This window comes from Schistocerca cancellata, chromosome 8 (assembly GCF_023864275.1).
Source record: "Schistocerca cancellata isolate TAMUIC-IGC-003103 chromosome 8, iqSchCanc2.1, whole genome shotgun sequence".
NCBI classification, from domain to species: Eukaryota; Metazoa; Arthropoda; class Insecta; order Orthoptera; family Acrididae; genus Schistocerca; species Schistocerca cancellata.
Genome location: NC_064633.1, coordinates 152,859,129 through 152,876,990, shown reverse-complemented (window position 1 = coordinate 152,876,990; position 17,862 = coordinate 152,859,129). Strand labels below are relative to the sequence as shown.

Below are 17,862 nucleotides of genomic sequence, written 5' to 3'. Positions count from 1 at the left end.
AGTTCTAGGGGGCTGATGACCTCAGATGTCAAGTCCCATAGTGCTCAGAGCCATTTGAACGATTTGATAACTGCCAGTCATTACACCACGCATTGATTTTCTGAAAACCCTCATTGATTTGTTCACAACTTTCGTGTGATACTACTTTCCTGTAGACTACGGCATCATCGGCAAACTGTCTAATGGAGCTGTCAATGCCATCAACCAGATCGTTTATGTAAGCCGTAGAAAGCAGTGGACCTACTATGCTGCCCTGAGGCACACCTGAAGTTACGTATCTTTTTGTTGCAGTCACCCCATTCAGGACGACATAATGGTCTCTGCCTGTTAGAAACTTTCTATTCAAACGCAAATGTCATCGGATAGACCGTAAGCGCTCACTTTTTGGAGCAAGCGACAGTGCGGAACTGAGTAGAACGCCTTTCGAAATTCGAGAAATATGGCATCAACCTGAGAGCCGGTATGTAGAGCCTGTTGTATATCATGCACAAAGAGGGCCAGCTGTGTCTCACATGACCACTGTTTCCTAAAACCGAGCTGGTTTCTGCAGATGAGCTTCTCAGAGTCTAGAAAGGTCATTATGTCTGAACACAAAATATGTTCCATGATACTACAACAAATCGATGTCAGTGAAAGTGGCCGGTAATTAAGTGCATCCGATTTTCTACCCTTTTTTAGATTGCCTTCTTCCAGTCTCGTGGAACTTTCCGCCGTTCCAATGATCTCTGACAGATGACGGATAAGAATGGTGCTGTATTTGTAGCATAGTGAAGATAAAATCTTACGGGGTTACCGTCTGGGCCAGATGCCATCCTGGCGTATGAGGATCTTAACTGTTTTACAATCTCAGCTACACTAAACACTATGCAGCCATCCTTTCGTTTGTTCGATAATTGAAAGGGGGAATGGTATTGCAGTCGTCTATCGTAAACGAGTTTTTGAAAGCTAGGTTTAGAATTTCGGCCTTCTGTTTCTCATCATCAGTTACGTTACCTGAACTGTCAGCATAATTCTCTAGCACATGGTGGACAATACCTTTAAATTCCGACCAAAGATGCTCAATATCTTTGTGTCCCGCGGTGAATGCTTGGAGCTGACAACCTGGGAGCCGGTGTCTAGAGCCTGTTGTATATCGTGCACAAAGAGGGCCAGCTGTGTCTCGCATGACCGCATTGACGTAAGCCACGTGGTATGTCTACAACGCATGCACAGATTACTCAGGAAAGAGAAAGTTCAGAATTCCGAAGCTGGCTAGAGCGAATGTGGAAGTTTAAATAATCTCTAACATCATGTAATTACCACCAGAAGTTCACTGTATGTCTGGCGCCTCTCACTTCTCAGTGCTGGTTTGTTGCTGCTTGCAGGTGTCGTGGATCCGGTCGCGGGACCTGCACATCCTGACGTCCGGCGTGCTGACGTACACGTCGGACTCGCGGTTCGAGGTGCTGCACGGCTCCGAGCCGGACTCGTGGACGCTGCGGCTGGTGGGCGTCCGGCACGAGGACGGCGGCCGCTACGAGTGCCAGGTCAACACCGACCCCAAGCTCAGCCTGCCCGTGCACCTGCACGTCAGAGGTAGGCGCGCGGCACGCGTGTCTGCCCTTCCGTTTGCAGATGACTGAACTGTCATTTATTTTCACAGAATATTCTTAAGGGGCTCCGGAAAGGCTCAAAATCATGAAAAGTTCAATTTTTACTTTTTTGCGTTTTCTGAATCTGCAGACTATTACCTTTTAGTAGATATATAATTTATTCAATTCCGAAGACTACAACTATTTTTAAATTTTTTTTGAAATGTGTTCTACATGAGCGTGACCCACTGTGGCGCTGTTAAACTGCTGTCAAATGGTGTTATTATTAAAGTCCGTGTTCATCAGGTACATTTTAGTGATGTCAGATAAAGTATGCGTTGTGGCTAACCTGTGATGGTTCAATATATATCGATGGTGTGATTGTCGATTGTTTCATGTTTATTTACTCTGTCGTTATCTCGAAAATATTCGTAATTAATTCTGTTTCTTGAGTCTCTGTTTTGTTGAAGTATAATAATAAGTAAAAGTAAAGTTATTAGAAATCCTCTGAAGGATGGCAACATTGTAAGGTGCAAGGTATTTAGAAATATGGGAATGAAGATAGGTTCTAACATGGTACGAGCGATACTTGCTTTAGACAAGGAACGCCTTCGGGCTGCAGACAGGGCTGTAAAGAGTTTAGAAATACAAGCAAGAGTAAACAGGAGGAGGAACAAGAGGAAGCTGGAGGAGGAGTTTGCAGAGGATGAAGATAATCCATCCTATGGACCTGGAATGCACTAAAAAGTTAATCCAATCTTTGTCGCTCGATTCCCAAAACTTTTATTTTCTCATACTAATTACATGTTTTCTAAGGATCTTCCAAACATATTTGTTTCAAACTTTCAGTAAATGTTACACAGTACCTTCTGTATAATTTAACACAGCCTTTTTCCAAAAAACTGTATATTTTTGAATATATAAATAAAAAATTGCAAAAAAATGTTGTGAATTTTCATTACAATTGAAAAAAATGTTACACAGTACCTTCTGTATAATTTAACACAGCCTTTTTCCAAAAAACTGTATATTTTTGAATATATAAGTAAAGAATTGCAAAAAAATGTTGTGAATTTTCATTACAACTGAAAAAAATCATCTTTAATAACTGAACTAAAATTTTGTAAAATCCCTGTGTTAAGTTGTAGCCCATATTCCAATAAATAATCTGTAAAAAGTTCAACTTCCTACCTCAAATACTTTGTGAGGGAAGATGTAATTTATAAGCGTTATTTTAACATTGCAAGTATAGGGCGTTCCGGAGCCCCTTAAAAAAGTTATTTTATTTACTAGCGATTCATAAAGAACATTAACACATTTAATCACACTATATAAGCATGGAAGTAGTTGCCAAGGAGTAACTGATGAAATCATAACCAAATTCCTTTTAACAAATGGGAATTTTATTCACTTTAAGAGTGCCTAAAAGCATTTTTTAAAAGAAACAGATTTAAGATTATAATCAGAAAGCACCCTCTACATATCAAAGTTACAATTTATTCCGAGGCAGAAAGAAACAAGTTTTGACTGTATGAGCTTTCGGGCAGAGAACCTTCCCCCTCCCTTTTGACACGGCCGTAGTTACGACCGCTCACAACAGCCTCTGAAAGACTACACTGGTGCAAATCTGCAACACACCAGATAACTTTAAACTAAGAGTTTTAACAATTAATACAAGCACACAAACTATGCACCCCCCGTAGGAGGGACGGAAATGGTACAAAACACTAACAATTAAAATATTAACCTTGCCACCGTAGGTGCAACTTGATTTTAACTTCTAAGAAAAAATCTTACGGTGAAAGGGTGGCAACTTTATATACTAAAATGATCTTTTAAATAAAAACCCATGAAATGCAACCTTATACAAAATTCTACAAGGTAGCCCAAACAATAGTTAAGATGCTCTACAGTAAACAGATACCACCTCTCAAGATCATAGGCAATAATATCAAAGTTTCCAAAGATCAAAACATATTTCAGGTATTAGGCCGTTACACTACAAGTAATAAATTCGTGAACACACCAAATCCGACAAACATGCCAGAGGCAGCTACTAACGTACGGTAGATTGATAGGGAGATTACCGAACAACCAGAACTGCAGGTTGCCCTAACCCACCCCTACTCCACAAGGGAAAAACGGACCACCCTATTTATAAAAAACCACCTTCCCGCGAGTGAGCAAACGGAGAATGGTCGGACGACCCCAAAGCAAAACGGCTGGTGACCTCACCAAGAAAACAAGTACAATTTAACAATAAATCAAACAAGATATCACCAATTACTTAACTTCTAATAAACTGCGATTTCTCTAGAAGACCTGGCGCAGCACCCCTAAATCTCTCTCCCGAACCGTCCGCTGGTAGCCGCTTCAACGGACGCAGGAAGGTGCGCCGATCTCCCGTCTCACGGCGTCGCAGCTCGCACCGGCCAGACTGATTTCGTGGGTTGTCTCTCGTGTCGACCGCGAAGCCACTACCCCTCGCTATATGCCGCGGCCCAATGCACTCACGTGGCGACCTCACATGCACCGTCGCTCAAGACGGACAAGTCATCTTGTGTCTCAGTGCGCGACCGACCAACCGAACGATCCAACCGCCAATGACCACTGCCTGAGCAAACTCTAGCAGACTGGCGGCCTAACGCGCAGACTCATATGAAGGAACTAAGCGCCGACCGGGCGACCACTCGCTGAAGTCTCTTACTGGCGGAGTGGAAAGACTCTCATTTTGATGGCTTTAAAGGTTGATCCGAACGACAGACACTAACTGCCTAACAAATGCGGACGAGAGACAGACTAGCAAGCTGGGGACGAGAGACTGACCCAGACTGACCGACTGGCGCCCCTTAGATGCACGTGAACAGGCAACCTTTCCCCCTTCCTGCTAGAGGGAGACACCAAAGCTGCGATTGCCACAGCGGCGCCACCGCCAGAAACGGAGGGCGACTGCTTCACACTACGCGCTGCGGCGCGCTCTTCAAAACAGCAATTTTTACCACGGTTCAATGACATTATTTTGTTTGCTTCGGGACCAGAAAAGATTCTGCAAATTTTGGAGGAGCAAGTGCGACGAAGCTGAAGCTGAATTGCAGCAAAACTGAAATAAAGTACAGTCAGCACCTAATTACTGTAAAACTAATTACGTAAGGGCACTGAACTAAAAATCAGACAACCCCATGAGACATCATGCTCATACTGTGTGCTGATTATAGCCTCACTTTCGCTAGGGAAGACGTCTCACAGTTCTGCAGGCACACCATCTCAGGATGAAGCCTCTCATTTAAGATTAGGTACCCAATAGCTACCAAGAGGTGGGTTTCTTGGTTGCTGTGTCGCTGTTGCAAGCAGTCCCCCACATTTTCTATGAGCTTAAAAAATGTCATGATAACCACCTCAAACTGCTGATACACTACTTTACTTACCAACTAGTTTCGGTCGGCGAACCATCACAAAGTTCTTAAAAGAATTTACACCATTATAATAGGTAAACTTAAAATCGTGACAACAGATATTAACACTATGAACTGAACACAAAATCATGATGACAGATAATAACACCATCAGTTTGTCACTGGTGTCATATAAAAATAAAATTTACTTGGACAATTATATGGTACCACGTTCGATACCACACTTGTTAGGGGTTGCAGTTATCGACCGCGGTCGGTATTCGTATCGTTGGACCCGCGAGTCGCGACCAGCGCCCCTAACGCCGATCCGCGGCTTGAATCAAGTTTCTAGCGAGCTCTTGTCCACTCTTGCTCTGGACGTCTAGTAGCAAAGTAGCATAGCCTTCAGCTGATAGGAAGTAACCTCTAACAAGGCCTAAGTGAGGCCTTAATAGCTATTTTTTATAATTATATGTATGCAGCCAAGAAGAGTGCTGTACAACCAGTTAAGTACAATATATATTATTTTTTACCAACAACTTCTAATTATTTTAGTCGTTGTAGACCCAGACCATGCAGCCAGCACCTTATTGACGTTATTGACAAACCTGCTGTGATTTGTATGTTTCTATTTAGCATTGGCCACCAGTCACCACTGGCGACGACTCGTTCGTCGTCATCATAACAAATAATAAACTGTGCTTGGTTATAGCACAGTTTATACACTGAAGAGCCAAAGAAACTGGTATACCTGCCTTATATAGCGTAGGGCCCGCACGAGCACACAGAAGTGCCGCAACACGACGTGGCATGCACTCGACTGATCTCTGAATTACTGTGCACCTCCGCAGTATACAGAACGGCCTTGTAGCCACCTAACAGTTCTGCCGTTCCTGCCGTTCTGGTCAACTGGAGCGGCCAAGTTCGTACATTCAAGTTGGGTTGGCCAAAATTAACGGATTCCCAGAAAGCGGGAGACTTTCTATGTTTCCGCCACCGCGTAGCCTCAACGACGATCCGATATAACGGCCAGGGAACCAAGCTAGATTTCGCCGTCTTAAGCGTTTCCTATTTTACATAAACGATGATGTCAGAATTAACCTGTCACTTTGAATCGATGATCATCTATGCAGACAATACCTCGTTAGTGTCTGCGGACATGGGAAAATTAGTTTAATAGCACTAACTGCGTAATTAAGATTGACGACTAGTTAATTACTTGACCGAGTGGTCTCTGTTCGGTATCAGTTTACTCGGAATTTCGTTGGGAGCCGAATCTGTGGTCAGAGGTAATGGATTAATTTTTTTCCCCTCTCTTCCTTTGTGGTGGGGACGGGTCAGGACAGATGTGGTCTCACCAAGTGCGTTATGTACTTGACAAAGTCCCTACGTTACAAAATCACACAACCGTAGGTCTCAGACCCAGAATTAATGTCGGGTGGCTTATTTACACACTGTCAGTTTCAGGCGTACTTTGGCGACTTACTTAAGAAATTTTATGGACAGTGACCAGGAGGAGTTTGATACGGAATCTCCGATGAAGCTTTATCTTTATCGAGTATTTGGACAATTACCACGCGTAATGTACTGACTGGCAGAAAATCCTAAGAAATTTTGGTCTTATGTCAAAACAGTAGGTGGATCAAAACAAAATGTCCAGACACTCTGTGACCAAAATGGTACTGAAACAGGGGATGACAGACTAAAGGCCGAAATACTAAATGTCTTTTTCCAAAGCTGTTTCACAGAGGAAGACTGCACTGTAGTTCCTTCTCTAGACTGTCGTACAGATGACAAAATGGTAGATATCGAAATAGACGACAGAGGGATAGAGAAACATTTAAAATCGCTCGAAAGAGGAAAGGCCGCTGGACCTGATGGGATACCAGTTCGATTTTACACAGAGTACGCGAAGGAACTTGCCCCCCTTCTTGCAGCGGTGTACCGTAGATCTCTAGAAGAGCTTAGCGTTCCAAAGGATTGGAAAAGGGCAGAGGTCATCCCCGTTTTCAAGAAGGAACGTCGAACAGATGTGCAGAACTATAGACCTATATCTCTAACGTCGATCAGTTGTAGAATTTTGGAACACGTATTATGTTCGAGTATAATGACTTTTCTGGAGACTAGAAATCTACTCTGTAGGAATCAGCATGGGTTTCGAAAAAGACGGTCATGTGAAACCCAGCTCCCGCTATTCGTCCACGAGACTCAGAGGGCCATAGACACGGGTTAACAGGTAGATGCCGTGTTTCTTGACATCCACAAGGCGTTCGATACAGTTCCCCACAGTCGTTTAATGAACAAAGTAAGAGCACATGGACTATCAGACCAATTGTGTGATTGGACTGAAGAGTTCCTAGATAACAGAACGCAGCATGTCATTCTCAATGGAGAGAAGTCTTCCGAAGTAAGAGTGATTTCAGGTGTGCCGCAGGGGAGTGTCATAGGACCGTTGCTATTCACAATATACATAAATGACCTTGTGGATGACGTCGGAAGTTCACTGAGGCTTTTTGCAGATAATGCTGTGGTGTATCGAGAGGTTGTAGCAATGGAAAATTGTACTGAAATGCTGGAGGATCTGCAGCGAATTGACGCATAGTGCAGGGAATGGCAATTGAATCTCAATGTAGACAAGTGTAATGTGCTGCGAATACATAGAAAGATAGATCCCTTATCATTTAGCTACAAAATAGCAGGTCAGCAACTGGGAGCAGTTAATTCCATAAATTACCTGGGAGCACGCATTAGGAGTGATTTAAAATGGGATGATCATATAAAGTTGATCGTCGGTAAATCAGATGCCAGACTGAGATTCATTGGAAGAATCCTAAGGAGATGCATTCCGAAAACAAAGGAAGTAGGTTACAGTACGCTTGTTCGCCCACTGCTTGAATACTGCTCAGCAGTGTGGCATTCGTACCAGGTAGGGTTGATAGAAGAGATAGAGAAGATCCAACGGAGAGCAGCGCGCTTCGTTACCGGATCATTTAGTAATCGCGAAAGCGTTACGGAGATGATAGATAAACTCCAGTGGAAGACTCTGCAGGAGAGACGCTCAGTAGCTCGGTACGGGCTTTTGTCAAAGTTTCGAAAACATACCTTCACCGAAGAGTTAAGCAGTGTATTGCTCCCTCCTACGTATATCTCGCGAAGAGACCATGAGGATAAAATCAGAGAGATTAGAGCCCACACAGAAGCATACCGACAATCCTTCTTTCCACGAACAATACGAGACTGGAATAGAAGGGAGAACCGATAGAGGTACTCAGGGTACCCTCCGCCACACACCGTAAGGTGGCTTGCGGAGTATTGATGTATATGTAGATGTAACACAAAATTGTGGCTTGCAGTTCATCGAGACCAGCTGTAGATTCCAGGTGACCCCCATGACACCCCACCTTCCGCCACTTTTCATCCGGAAAGAAGGAAGGAAGATTTGGGTTTAACTTATAGTTGACATCGATATCATTAGAGACGAAACACAAACTCGGATAATTTCAAACACGAGAGAGGACACAAGGAAATCAGCCATGCCCTTTCAAAGGAATCATCCCAGTGTTTGCCTGGAGCGTTTTATGGATACCAAGGAAAATCTAAATTATGAAGTGCGGAGGAGCATTTGAACCATCGTCTTCCCAATTTTGAGTGCAGTGTGTTAATCACTGCTCCACTTCTGCCAGCCCGTTCATCCGCTCCTGACTTTAAATGTGTAATTAGTTTTAAAATTATTTTCGTTTATTGGTCCGTCTCGGTTCACATTTTATATTAGATTACACGTTTCTATCTCTCTGCATCATCTTTAGATCTAAAAAAATGTAAAAATAAATATGTATGATCTAATATTTTACAACAAGTAAAAAGGAAAAAAGTTGTACATAAATGTAGACGTGATCTAAATATTTACGTCAGCAACCCGTCTTTTCTATTCAGAACCACATATCACAGCACTGTGTTTTGCAATCGCGGTCAGTGCTTTAAGTAATCGTATGTTGAAGGTAGTGGAGAGGGGGTGGGTGTGGTCGGGGAAATGGAGTGAGGGTGATTGGGACAGGGGAAAGGAAGCAGGAGGGGATTGTAGGGGTGTCATGAGTTTAACAGGAGGGGCCGTGCTAACATTATAGAACGTGTAATTATGTGAAATTCTCGTTGAAACACTAATAGCGTAGAAAAATGGGTATGTAAATTGTAAACGGCATAAAATAGTTAAACTGCCAAATGGTGTGAGAGGGATTAAGAGACGGGAAAAAAAGGCAAGGAAAGGGGGAAGGGGCACTGGAAAGCATGCTATGGGTTTAATAAGAGAAAGTCTTTTAAAAAACTTGCAAAAAGTCAATTAAGTTAAAAAATACCAAAATGGATGCGCAAAACAATAAAATCGGGATAAAATAATGGATTATAAAATTTAAAACTAAAGTAACGAATACTAAATTAGTATCTTAAGATATTGAAAGTGAGAAAGTGTAAAGTCATAAGGTCTTCTTCGAAAATATAAAAATAAAAATTATTTTGAAAGTTTTTCGTTTATGTGGTACATATTTAGTTTTACTTAGCTTGGATCTGAAGATGATCCAGAGTGATCGAAGCATTAAATATAATTAAAAATGAGCAGTTGACCCTGAACAATAAATGAGAATTATCGTTAATATGAATACTGTTGCTGTATTTCTCAAGACGAGTATGCTGGCTCTAATAAAATTAGACACTGTCTGAAGTTACATGGTTCAAATGGCTGTGAGCACTATGGGACTTAACTTCTGAGGTCATCAGTCCCCTAGAACTTAAAACTACTTAAACCCAACTAACCTAAGGGCATCACACACACCCATGCCCGAGGCAGGATTCGAACCTGCGACCGTAGTGGTCGCGCGTTTCCAGACTGTAGCGCCTAAGACCGCTCGGCCACCCCGGCAGGCTGAAGTTACATCCTTACCATAAGTGAGACTAATGAGGAATGAGCTTCATTTCTCTGTCCAGTGGTATAGGCTAATTCTCTTCTTGAATATTGAACCACGTAATGACCCAAACTAAATAAAAGAGCGGGGGATATATCTATAGGTGAAGAAGTTAATACACCAAAATTCGAATTAATGGAACCCCCTAGTAAATGAACAGTTTAAAATGAAAAGGAGTTTACGCTTCACTATTTACCTATATTTTAGATCGCATTCATTGAGTTAACAAACAGCATTTGTTGACAGTGGGAATGCAAAGATTTTCAACTAAATTTATGGCATTTAGCCTATATCAAGAGGGAAATTTTAATCAGGCATATGCATAAAGGGAGTGCTGTTTTCTATTTGTTCAAAATCCAGGAAACCGCAGAAAAATCAGAGTGAATGAATACGGCATTTTTTCCCTCTCAGACTTCTCTTTTTTTTCTGCCGAAAACAGTCATGGCGAGCTGCTCCAGTTTTTTCGCTGTTTGCCTTAGCCCTTTGTTGATTGTTTCACCAGCTGTGTTTGTATTTCGTTTCTTGTCAAAACTCAGGACAGGTATCAAAACAACAGATTGCCTTGCACCATCTCTGCGGGAAACGGCTTCAGTAATTTTAGGTAAAGTATGCTTCAGGCGGCAGTCGGTTCCTCTCAGATATCCGAGGTAACATGTTACTTGCATGACTGCTTGTCGCATTTCAATTTTAGAGATAAATATCGTGAGCACGCATTGAAAATGTCGCTTATTTTAGAAACCAACAATAGGATTGAACATGCTCAAGTTAGCATAGAAGCTTAACTAAGGCACAACAGAAAATGTGTGTGAGTAAAGAGCCGAAAGACTTTATTATAAATTTTTGCCGCAACGATCTTTCTATTTCCAGTGTCACAGCGAGCGAACGGTGCAATTTCGCGTCTCTTTGCTCATTTTATTATTTTGTCACAAATTGCGGAAAACCCTTTTGGGGCAGCTTTATTATTCTCACATTGTGTTTTCTAAGTAAAACTACCCGAAAGAAAATGTGCCTTATTTTACACAAATCGACACATACAATGGTGAATTGTTGACTCAGTACTTACTACATTACGTAAATTATGGTGCGTTATATTTGTAAGCTGACTACTGTAGATTTAACTTTCTTCGACGTTGTCAAGTAATACTGACAATGCTAAAAACGAATCTACTCAACTTTTTCAAACAAAATGTTTCTTGGTCAATTCATACTGTATGTCGGAATGTAAGCTGTTGTTTATATTTCATTCGCTCAGAACCATAACAAGCATTACTGTACTGGAGTTGCAGTAATTTCAGATTATTTGTTTATACTGCTCTGAAAAATGGTTCAAATGGTTCTGAGCACTATGGGACTCAATATCCGAGGTCATCAGTCCCCTAGAACTTAGAACTAATTAAACCTAACTAACCTAAGGACATCACACACATCCATGCCCGAGGCAGGATTCGAACCTGCGACCGTAGCAGTCACGCGGTTCCGGACTGACGTGCCTAGAACCGCACGGCCACCGCGGCTGGCTACTGTTCTGAAAAACAAATGGAGAAGACACTCCAAATTGAAACTACAATTAAATTAAAAGAATGACCTTCATTTGTGATAAGCTCGAATGCGCTTATGATGGAAAAATATGTAACGATTCTCCATATGTACGAAGTTCTTTTTGGCGATTTGATACGAAAAGGTGTTCTTCGATATGGGTTCATTTTATAAGGCTGGTCCTGCATTCTGAATCTCCATGTGTCAGACTCTCATGAACCACTGGCTCACAGGTGAATTTGCACGTTTACGTTAGGTGAACAGACGTGCTACTGGAACGAGTAAACGTAAGCATTAATATTACAAACACTATAAATGTTTGACACAATACTTTGTCTCACGTGGCGTATTCCAATACGTAACTCTTTTATATAGATGGCAACCAAGCTTCTTGTAACAAGACAATGCCTTCCCATTTACATCTACACCTATGTACTTCTCGTGTCACTAAATAATCCCCCAAATTCGTGAATGGCGTGTGGGAAGATTGGCTGTCGGTAAACTTCTGTATTAGTTATAATTTCTCGAATTTTCTCGTTATGTTTATTTCGCGGGACATATGTGGAAGTAGTATGTTGTCCGACTCTTCCCGGTAAGTACTCTCTCGAAATTTCGTAATGTAGAACGGCTCTCTTGTAGCCTCTTGTGGCATTTCTCCTATCCTCCAGTTTTTATGTTCTTCCGGAGCAGGTTTTTAATAAGCGGACTGTCCTGAGGAAACTTGAGTGCTTCAAGAACCCATTACCGACCCAAAGACAAAACCACACAATAATGGAGCTTTGACTAAAATCCCCGTAATTATTCCTATTCTAATAATCGTTAACAAGCCCTCACTTGTCGCTCTGCAATCTGTAAGAAGAGTCCAGCGAAAATAGTCGTAACTCACAGTACGCAAAAGTAAAATCAAAGAGTGCTCTCGCGGCTACTGAGTGAAGGAACTGCTACTTTCTCGTAGTGATTTTAGGTCATAAATGAACCAGAACTGTTCAGCTTGACCTTCCATCATATACTAGTCACAAGTCACAGTTTGTAATTGAAGCACAACGGCATATATTCTTCACCTCATTACACTGAGAGGTGAGTACGCCGATGGAATCATAAATTCTGACTAATGACAAATTCACTTCCTTTTGATGGATTATAATTGAACTAGGCCACGAGTAACGCAAATAATTAATTAAATAATAATGAAGGCAATTCTCAGCGAGCCACTTAGTGAATGTAGCCTTTGCCTGGTCCAAATCCCATTTACACATCGAAGATATTCCAAAGTGCTAAATGAATCATAGAAATTCTGAATAATGACGGTACGCCACGGCATAATGGTGGGAACGGACCCATGTGAAATGGTGGAAAAAGAATATTGACGCTCCAACTCATGTTCTTTGAACGACATGGCTATTTACTCACACTAAAGGCCTACTTTTGGAGGGAAATCAACATGTATGTGAAATGATTCCATGCTACTGAACGTAACATGATACTACCCATGAAACAGACCTCACAGTTTTCTAATCAATCGTTATCAATTCCTCTCAAATTAAGTCTAAATGGTCTGCTACGAATATGTGAACTGCACAGGAAAATATGGGTCTGGATGTGCCCTCATTACTTAGTGACTGGGACGATTTTTGTCTCAACTCTACGATCCCACACATTCTCGCATACTCAGAATAAAATACAATGAAATTTCCTCTAATTTAACGATACTGATTAAACGTAGCAAGACAGCATTGATTACGAAGAACACCCAAATATCACAAGAGGTGACTCCACAAGAAAATTAATCCCATAAATAAAATAAGTTACCCAACGTCTATTCTCATCCAAACAAACCCGTTCACACGCATTATGCTGTATTACACACACAGACAGGGGTGGAGCCCTCGCACATACCTCACGCATACTCTAGTGCGATAACCAACAGACAAATTCAGTGCTATCTTTCACTCACCTTCTTGCCACCCTGACTCAATAAATTCTACACGATTATTATCTTAATAGCTATACATTCACGCATTTCCTATATTTATTTGCATTCCTCAGGAACGGTGTGTACATTGCTCGCGCATTGCCCGTCTCCTGGCAGTGAGAGCAGTGGCGTAATTACTCGCGTTGGAACGTTCCTGGGCGATAGAGACAAATAATTCACACGATCACTTACAAAATATTGTAATTAACTACTACACACAAACCAAAAGAATATTTCACCCTATCACTAGCAAGATATTGTAACTAATCAGTACACACGCAAACCTAACATGAATATGGTACAAGCAGCCTTACACCTCATTATTCTTGCAACCACGACCACGAGATCCACCCGAAACAGTGGTTTAGTTACCCATTCTTAAACAGAGCTAGTCCGCCTAGAAAATATTCCACACGCAAGTATCTCAATTTATCTTACACATGCAAGCCTAAGATGAATTCGTTACAAGCACGCTCCCCTCGCATTGTCTGTGCAGCTAGCGACCGCCGGAGACAGTGGTAGTCCAGTATTCACCCATCGAACTTATTCCACAACACGGCATGTATATTGCAAACTTAAATACTATGCACAGGCGTGACTGTGGTAAGCTCAGCCTAGGGTAAATGACTTCCCCTAAGGTTTGAGAAAACGCACTCTATTCATTTATGTACAAGAAATAGTCATACCAACAAGTGATGTTCCACACGAACGAGAGTCAGTAAAAAAACGGATTGCTCCAAATTCTTGGGTCTACGTATGGATGAAAACTTGAAATCGAAGAAGTGTATTCTTGGGCTACACAAAAAATTAATTTTAGGTACTTTTGCTCTTTTTCAGTCAGTATGTTGAGCAAGTAGCAAAGGAAACCAAAGTAAAATTCGGAATATAAATTAAAGTTCACGGAGAAAAAATAACATCTTTGAGGTTTGCTAATGACGTCGTAATTTTGTCAGACACAGCAAAGTATTTAGTAGAGCAGTTTAACGGAATGGACATTGTCTTGATGGCGGGATACAAGATGTACATTAACAAGAAAAAACAAGGAAAATGGAATTTAGTCGAATTAAATCAGGTGATGCTGACAGAATTACATTGAAAAACGACACACTTAAACTAGTAGATGAGGTTTGCTATTTGGGCAGCAAAATAAATAATGCTGTTCGATGCAAAGAGGATACAAAGTATAGACTGGCAATGGCAAAAATGGTTCAAATGGCTCTAAGAACTATGGGACTTAACATCTGGTGTCATCAGTCCCTTAGAACTACTTAAACCTAACTAGCCTAAGGATATCACACATATCCATGCTCGAGGCAGGATTCAAACCTGCGACCGCAGCAGCAGCGTGGTTCCGGACTGAAGCGCCTAGAACCGCTCGGCCACAGCAGCCGGCTGGCAAGGGCAAGATAATCGTTTTTGAAGACGAGAAATATTTTAACATCGAATATTGATTTGTGTAAGGAATCTTTTCTGAATACATTTGTAAGTAGTGTAGCAACGTACGAAAGTGAAACACGGACTACAAGCAGTTTATACAAGAAGTGAACAAATGCTTTTGAAATGTGGTGCTACAGATGGATGCTCGAGATTAGATGGCCAGATCAAGTAAGTAATGAGGAGGTACTGAATACAACTGGGAAAAAGGGAATTTGTGGCACAACCTGTCTAGACGAAGGAATCTCTCTAATGGGCTTTACTGTAACACTAATATTGTCTGCAAAGGTACCAATTCTGCTTGTTGGAAGTTAAATGGAAGGTCAATAACTTTCTCGACCAACACCGCCTTTTCAGTGTTCATTCCGGTATCGTTGATTTGTCATTTCAGGTCTCCAACTACTAGAAGACACAGATTCGTTCGTCAGATTTTTTCATAGTATGTATTTCTTATGACCGATACAGTCATTAAAAGACTGTTAACAACATAATCTCCTTAATTTAGGGTGCTTCCTTCACCTCGTTCATTTTATGAACATAAAGAGTAAAGAGTAGTAAACTTACGAGGGTCATTTTTTTCAGTTCCCAATCTCAGAGCATGAACTCCGAACAAACGGAGGAGGCTGATGTGAGCAGTAAGCGACTGTACTTCTCCCACCCCACGCGCTCTGTCACTCCAGGATTCAAAATCATTATGTGCTCAGCTGTATGGCTTATTGTTAGCTGCATTAGTACCTGGCCTCTTTAGTTGATTCTCACACCAAATGTAAATAGAGAAGCGTGTTTCGTTTCCTGTAGGCAGAAGGGAATAGCACAACAGAAATTCCATAAGATACACGCGAAACCATACCTCAGCTACAATAGACGCTCAAATTCATCAAATAAGCAACAGAAGTTCAAATAAAAAATTAAAATTCGAAAGTCTATGGCCACCGTGTTTTGAGATCAAAACGATATGATGTTTGCTGAAATCATGCAGGCCAGATTACGCTTAGTACAGCTGTTTATTGTGAAACTTAACGACGTTTGTGTAAATACGTTGAAAACAACTTAAGACGCGTGCTGACCCTGAAATTGTTCTGATCCATGTCAGCGCCCGTCCTCACGTTGCTGGCGCAACCCAACGCCTCCTTAAGCAATTTCAGTGGGACTTTTTGATCACCCACTGTACAGGCCTGAACTAGCGCAGAGTAGCTTCCATCTGTTCTCTGAACTGAATAAATGTCTAGGAGGACAAACATTCCAAATCAAAGATGAGCTCCAAGACAAAGTGCAGACGCATTTCAGTTCATTGGCGGCAACATTTTTGCAGAGCGTGCTGGAAAGCTTGTCCACATGTGAATCGTCCGCGTGTAACCGTGCCCTGACCCAGGAAACTAAATAATACTAGAACACGCCTTTAAGTGTAAACTACAAATTGGTAAGCACAACGTTAATGGATAAAGCTAATTATTAAAGGCACTGGCCGTAGAACCTAAAGTGGAGGTTTGCACAGATGAATTATTTAATATGAATGGTGGTCTCACGATTAAGACTGTAATCTCTGTATATAAAAGGCAATGATCTGACTGACTGACTCACTGACTCATCATCACCCAGCCGTAACCGCTAAGGATGAAAACTTGATATTTGGAGAAGCTGTGGATCGTATATTGTAGGCGTCGCTGAAGAAGGAACTTTTCGAAATTCAAACGCTAAGGGGATGAAATAGGGGATGAAGGACTTTTTTGAAAATTGACCTTCGAATATTGGTATTTGGATTCTCAGTCAGAAATAAAGAAATGCTTGTTTCATCATTTCTGGAAAGTTAACCCTGTGGGGCTGAAATACTGGGTGAAAGCTTGTCTTTGAAAATTTATCATTATTGAAGAACAACTAAAGTAAAGCTATATCTACGAAAATTAGTATTTGGGTTACAAATGGAAAAAAAACGCGTTTCAGTGTTTTTGGAAGCCCGCATCTCGTGGTCGTGCGGTAGCGTTCTCGCTTCCCACGCCCGGGTTCCCGGGTTCGATTCCCGGCGGGGTCAGGGATTATCTCTGCCTCGTGATGGCTGGGTGTTGTGTGCTGTCCTTAGGTTAGTTAGGTTTAAGTAGTTCTAAGTTCTAGGGGACTTATGACCTCAGCAGTTGAGTCCCATAGTGCTCAGAGCCATTTGAACCATTGTTTTTGAAACGAGGAATGTGATTTTTTATTGAAGTATTTTATTATAAAAGCATTTTAAAGCTAAATCAACGAAAATTTAAATTGGTCTTCTCAGTTAGTAATAATTCAACCCCTATGGATATGAAACTGGGGATGAAATTTTTTAGGAAAATGTTTCATTGTGCAAGCATTTTTTAAGCTAAGTCTATGAAAATTAGTACTTGGCTTCTCTGTTAAAAATAAAACATAGGCATGTCACTGTTTTGGGAAATTCAACCGCTCAGGGGGTGAAACGTTCTATGGAAATATTTCATTGCGAAAGCATTTTTAAAGCTAAGTCTTTGAAAAATTGTGTTTGGCTTCTCGGCTAGAGATGAAAAAGTAAATGTTTCTCTGTGTTTGGAAATTCAACTCCTAAAGGGGTGTAACAGGGTCAGACCGATTGACTAACTCATCATCGCCCAGCTGAAAATGCTAAGGATAGAATTTTGGAGTTTGGAAAGGGTGTGGATCTTTTTCTGCAGGAGTCGTTTAAGAAGTGATTGCTCGGAATTCGACTCGGGTGTGTGAAATAGAGGATGAAAGTATGTCGCTATTGAGGGAATTTTGAAGCCAGAACGACGAAAATTGGTATTTGGTTTCTCAGTCAGGAAATAAGAAGATACGTATGTGCTTAGCATTTTTGGAAATTCAGTCATTGAGGGGGTAAAATAGTTGGTGAACGTTTTTTGAAAATAAATAATTACTAAACAATTTTTAAGGCTAAATCTTTTATAATTGGTGTTTGACTTCTCGGTCATAAATAAAAATTATGTGTTTCAGTGTTTCTGGATATTCAACGCCTAAGGGAGTGCAAT

At 41.3% G+C, this 17,862-nt stretch overlaps 1 protein-coding gene across 1 annotated transcript in view; it reads left to right on the top strand.

Moving 5' to 3' along the window:
- The window catches only part of LOC126095433 (lachesin-like), a gene marked incomplete at its 5' end in the record, with an annotated part of 731,549 nt that overhangs the window by 509,577 nt on the left and 204,110 nt on the right, over positions 1 to 17,862 (top strand). The window contains one exon of the mRNA XM_049910227.1: positions 1,365 to 1,575. Within this exon, the coding sequence (XP_049766184.1) occupies positions 1,365 to 1,575 (211 nt within the window). The remainder of the gene's footprint in view (positions 1 to 1,364; positions 1,576 to 17,862) is intronic.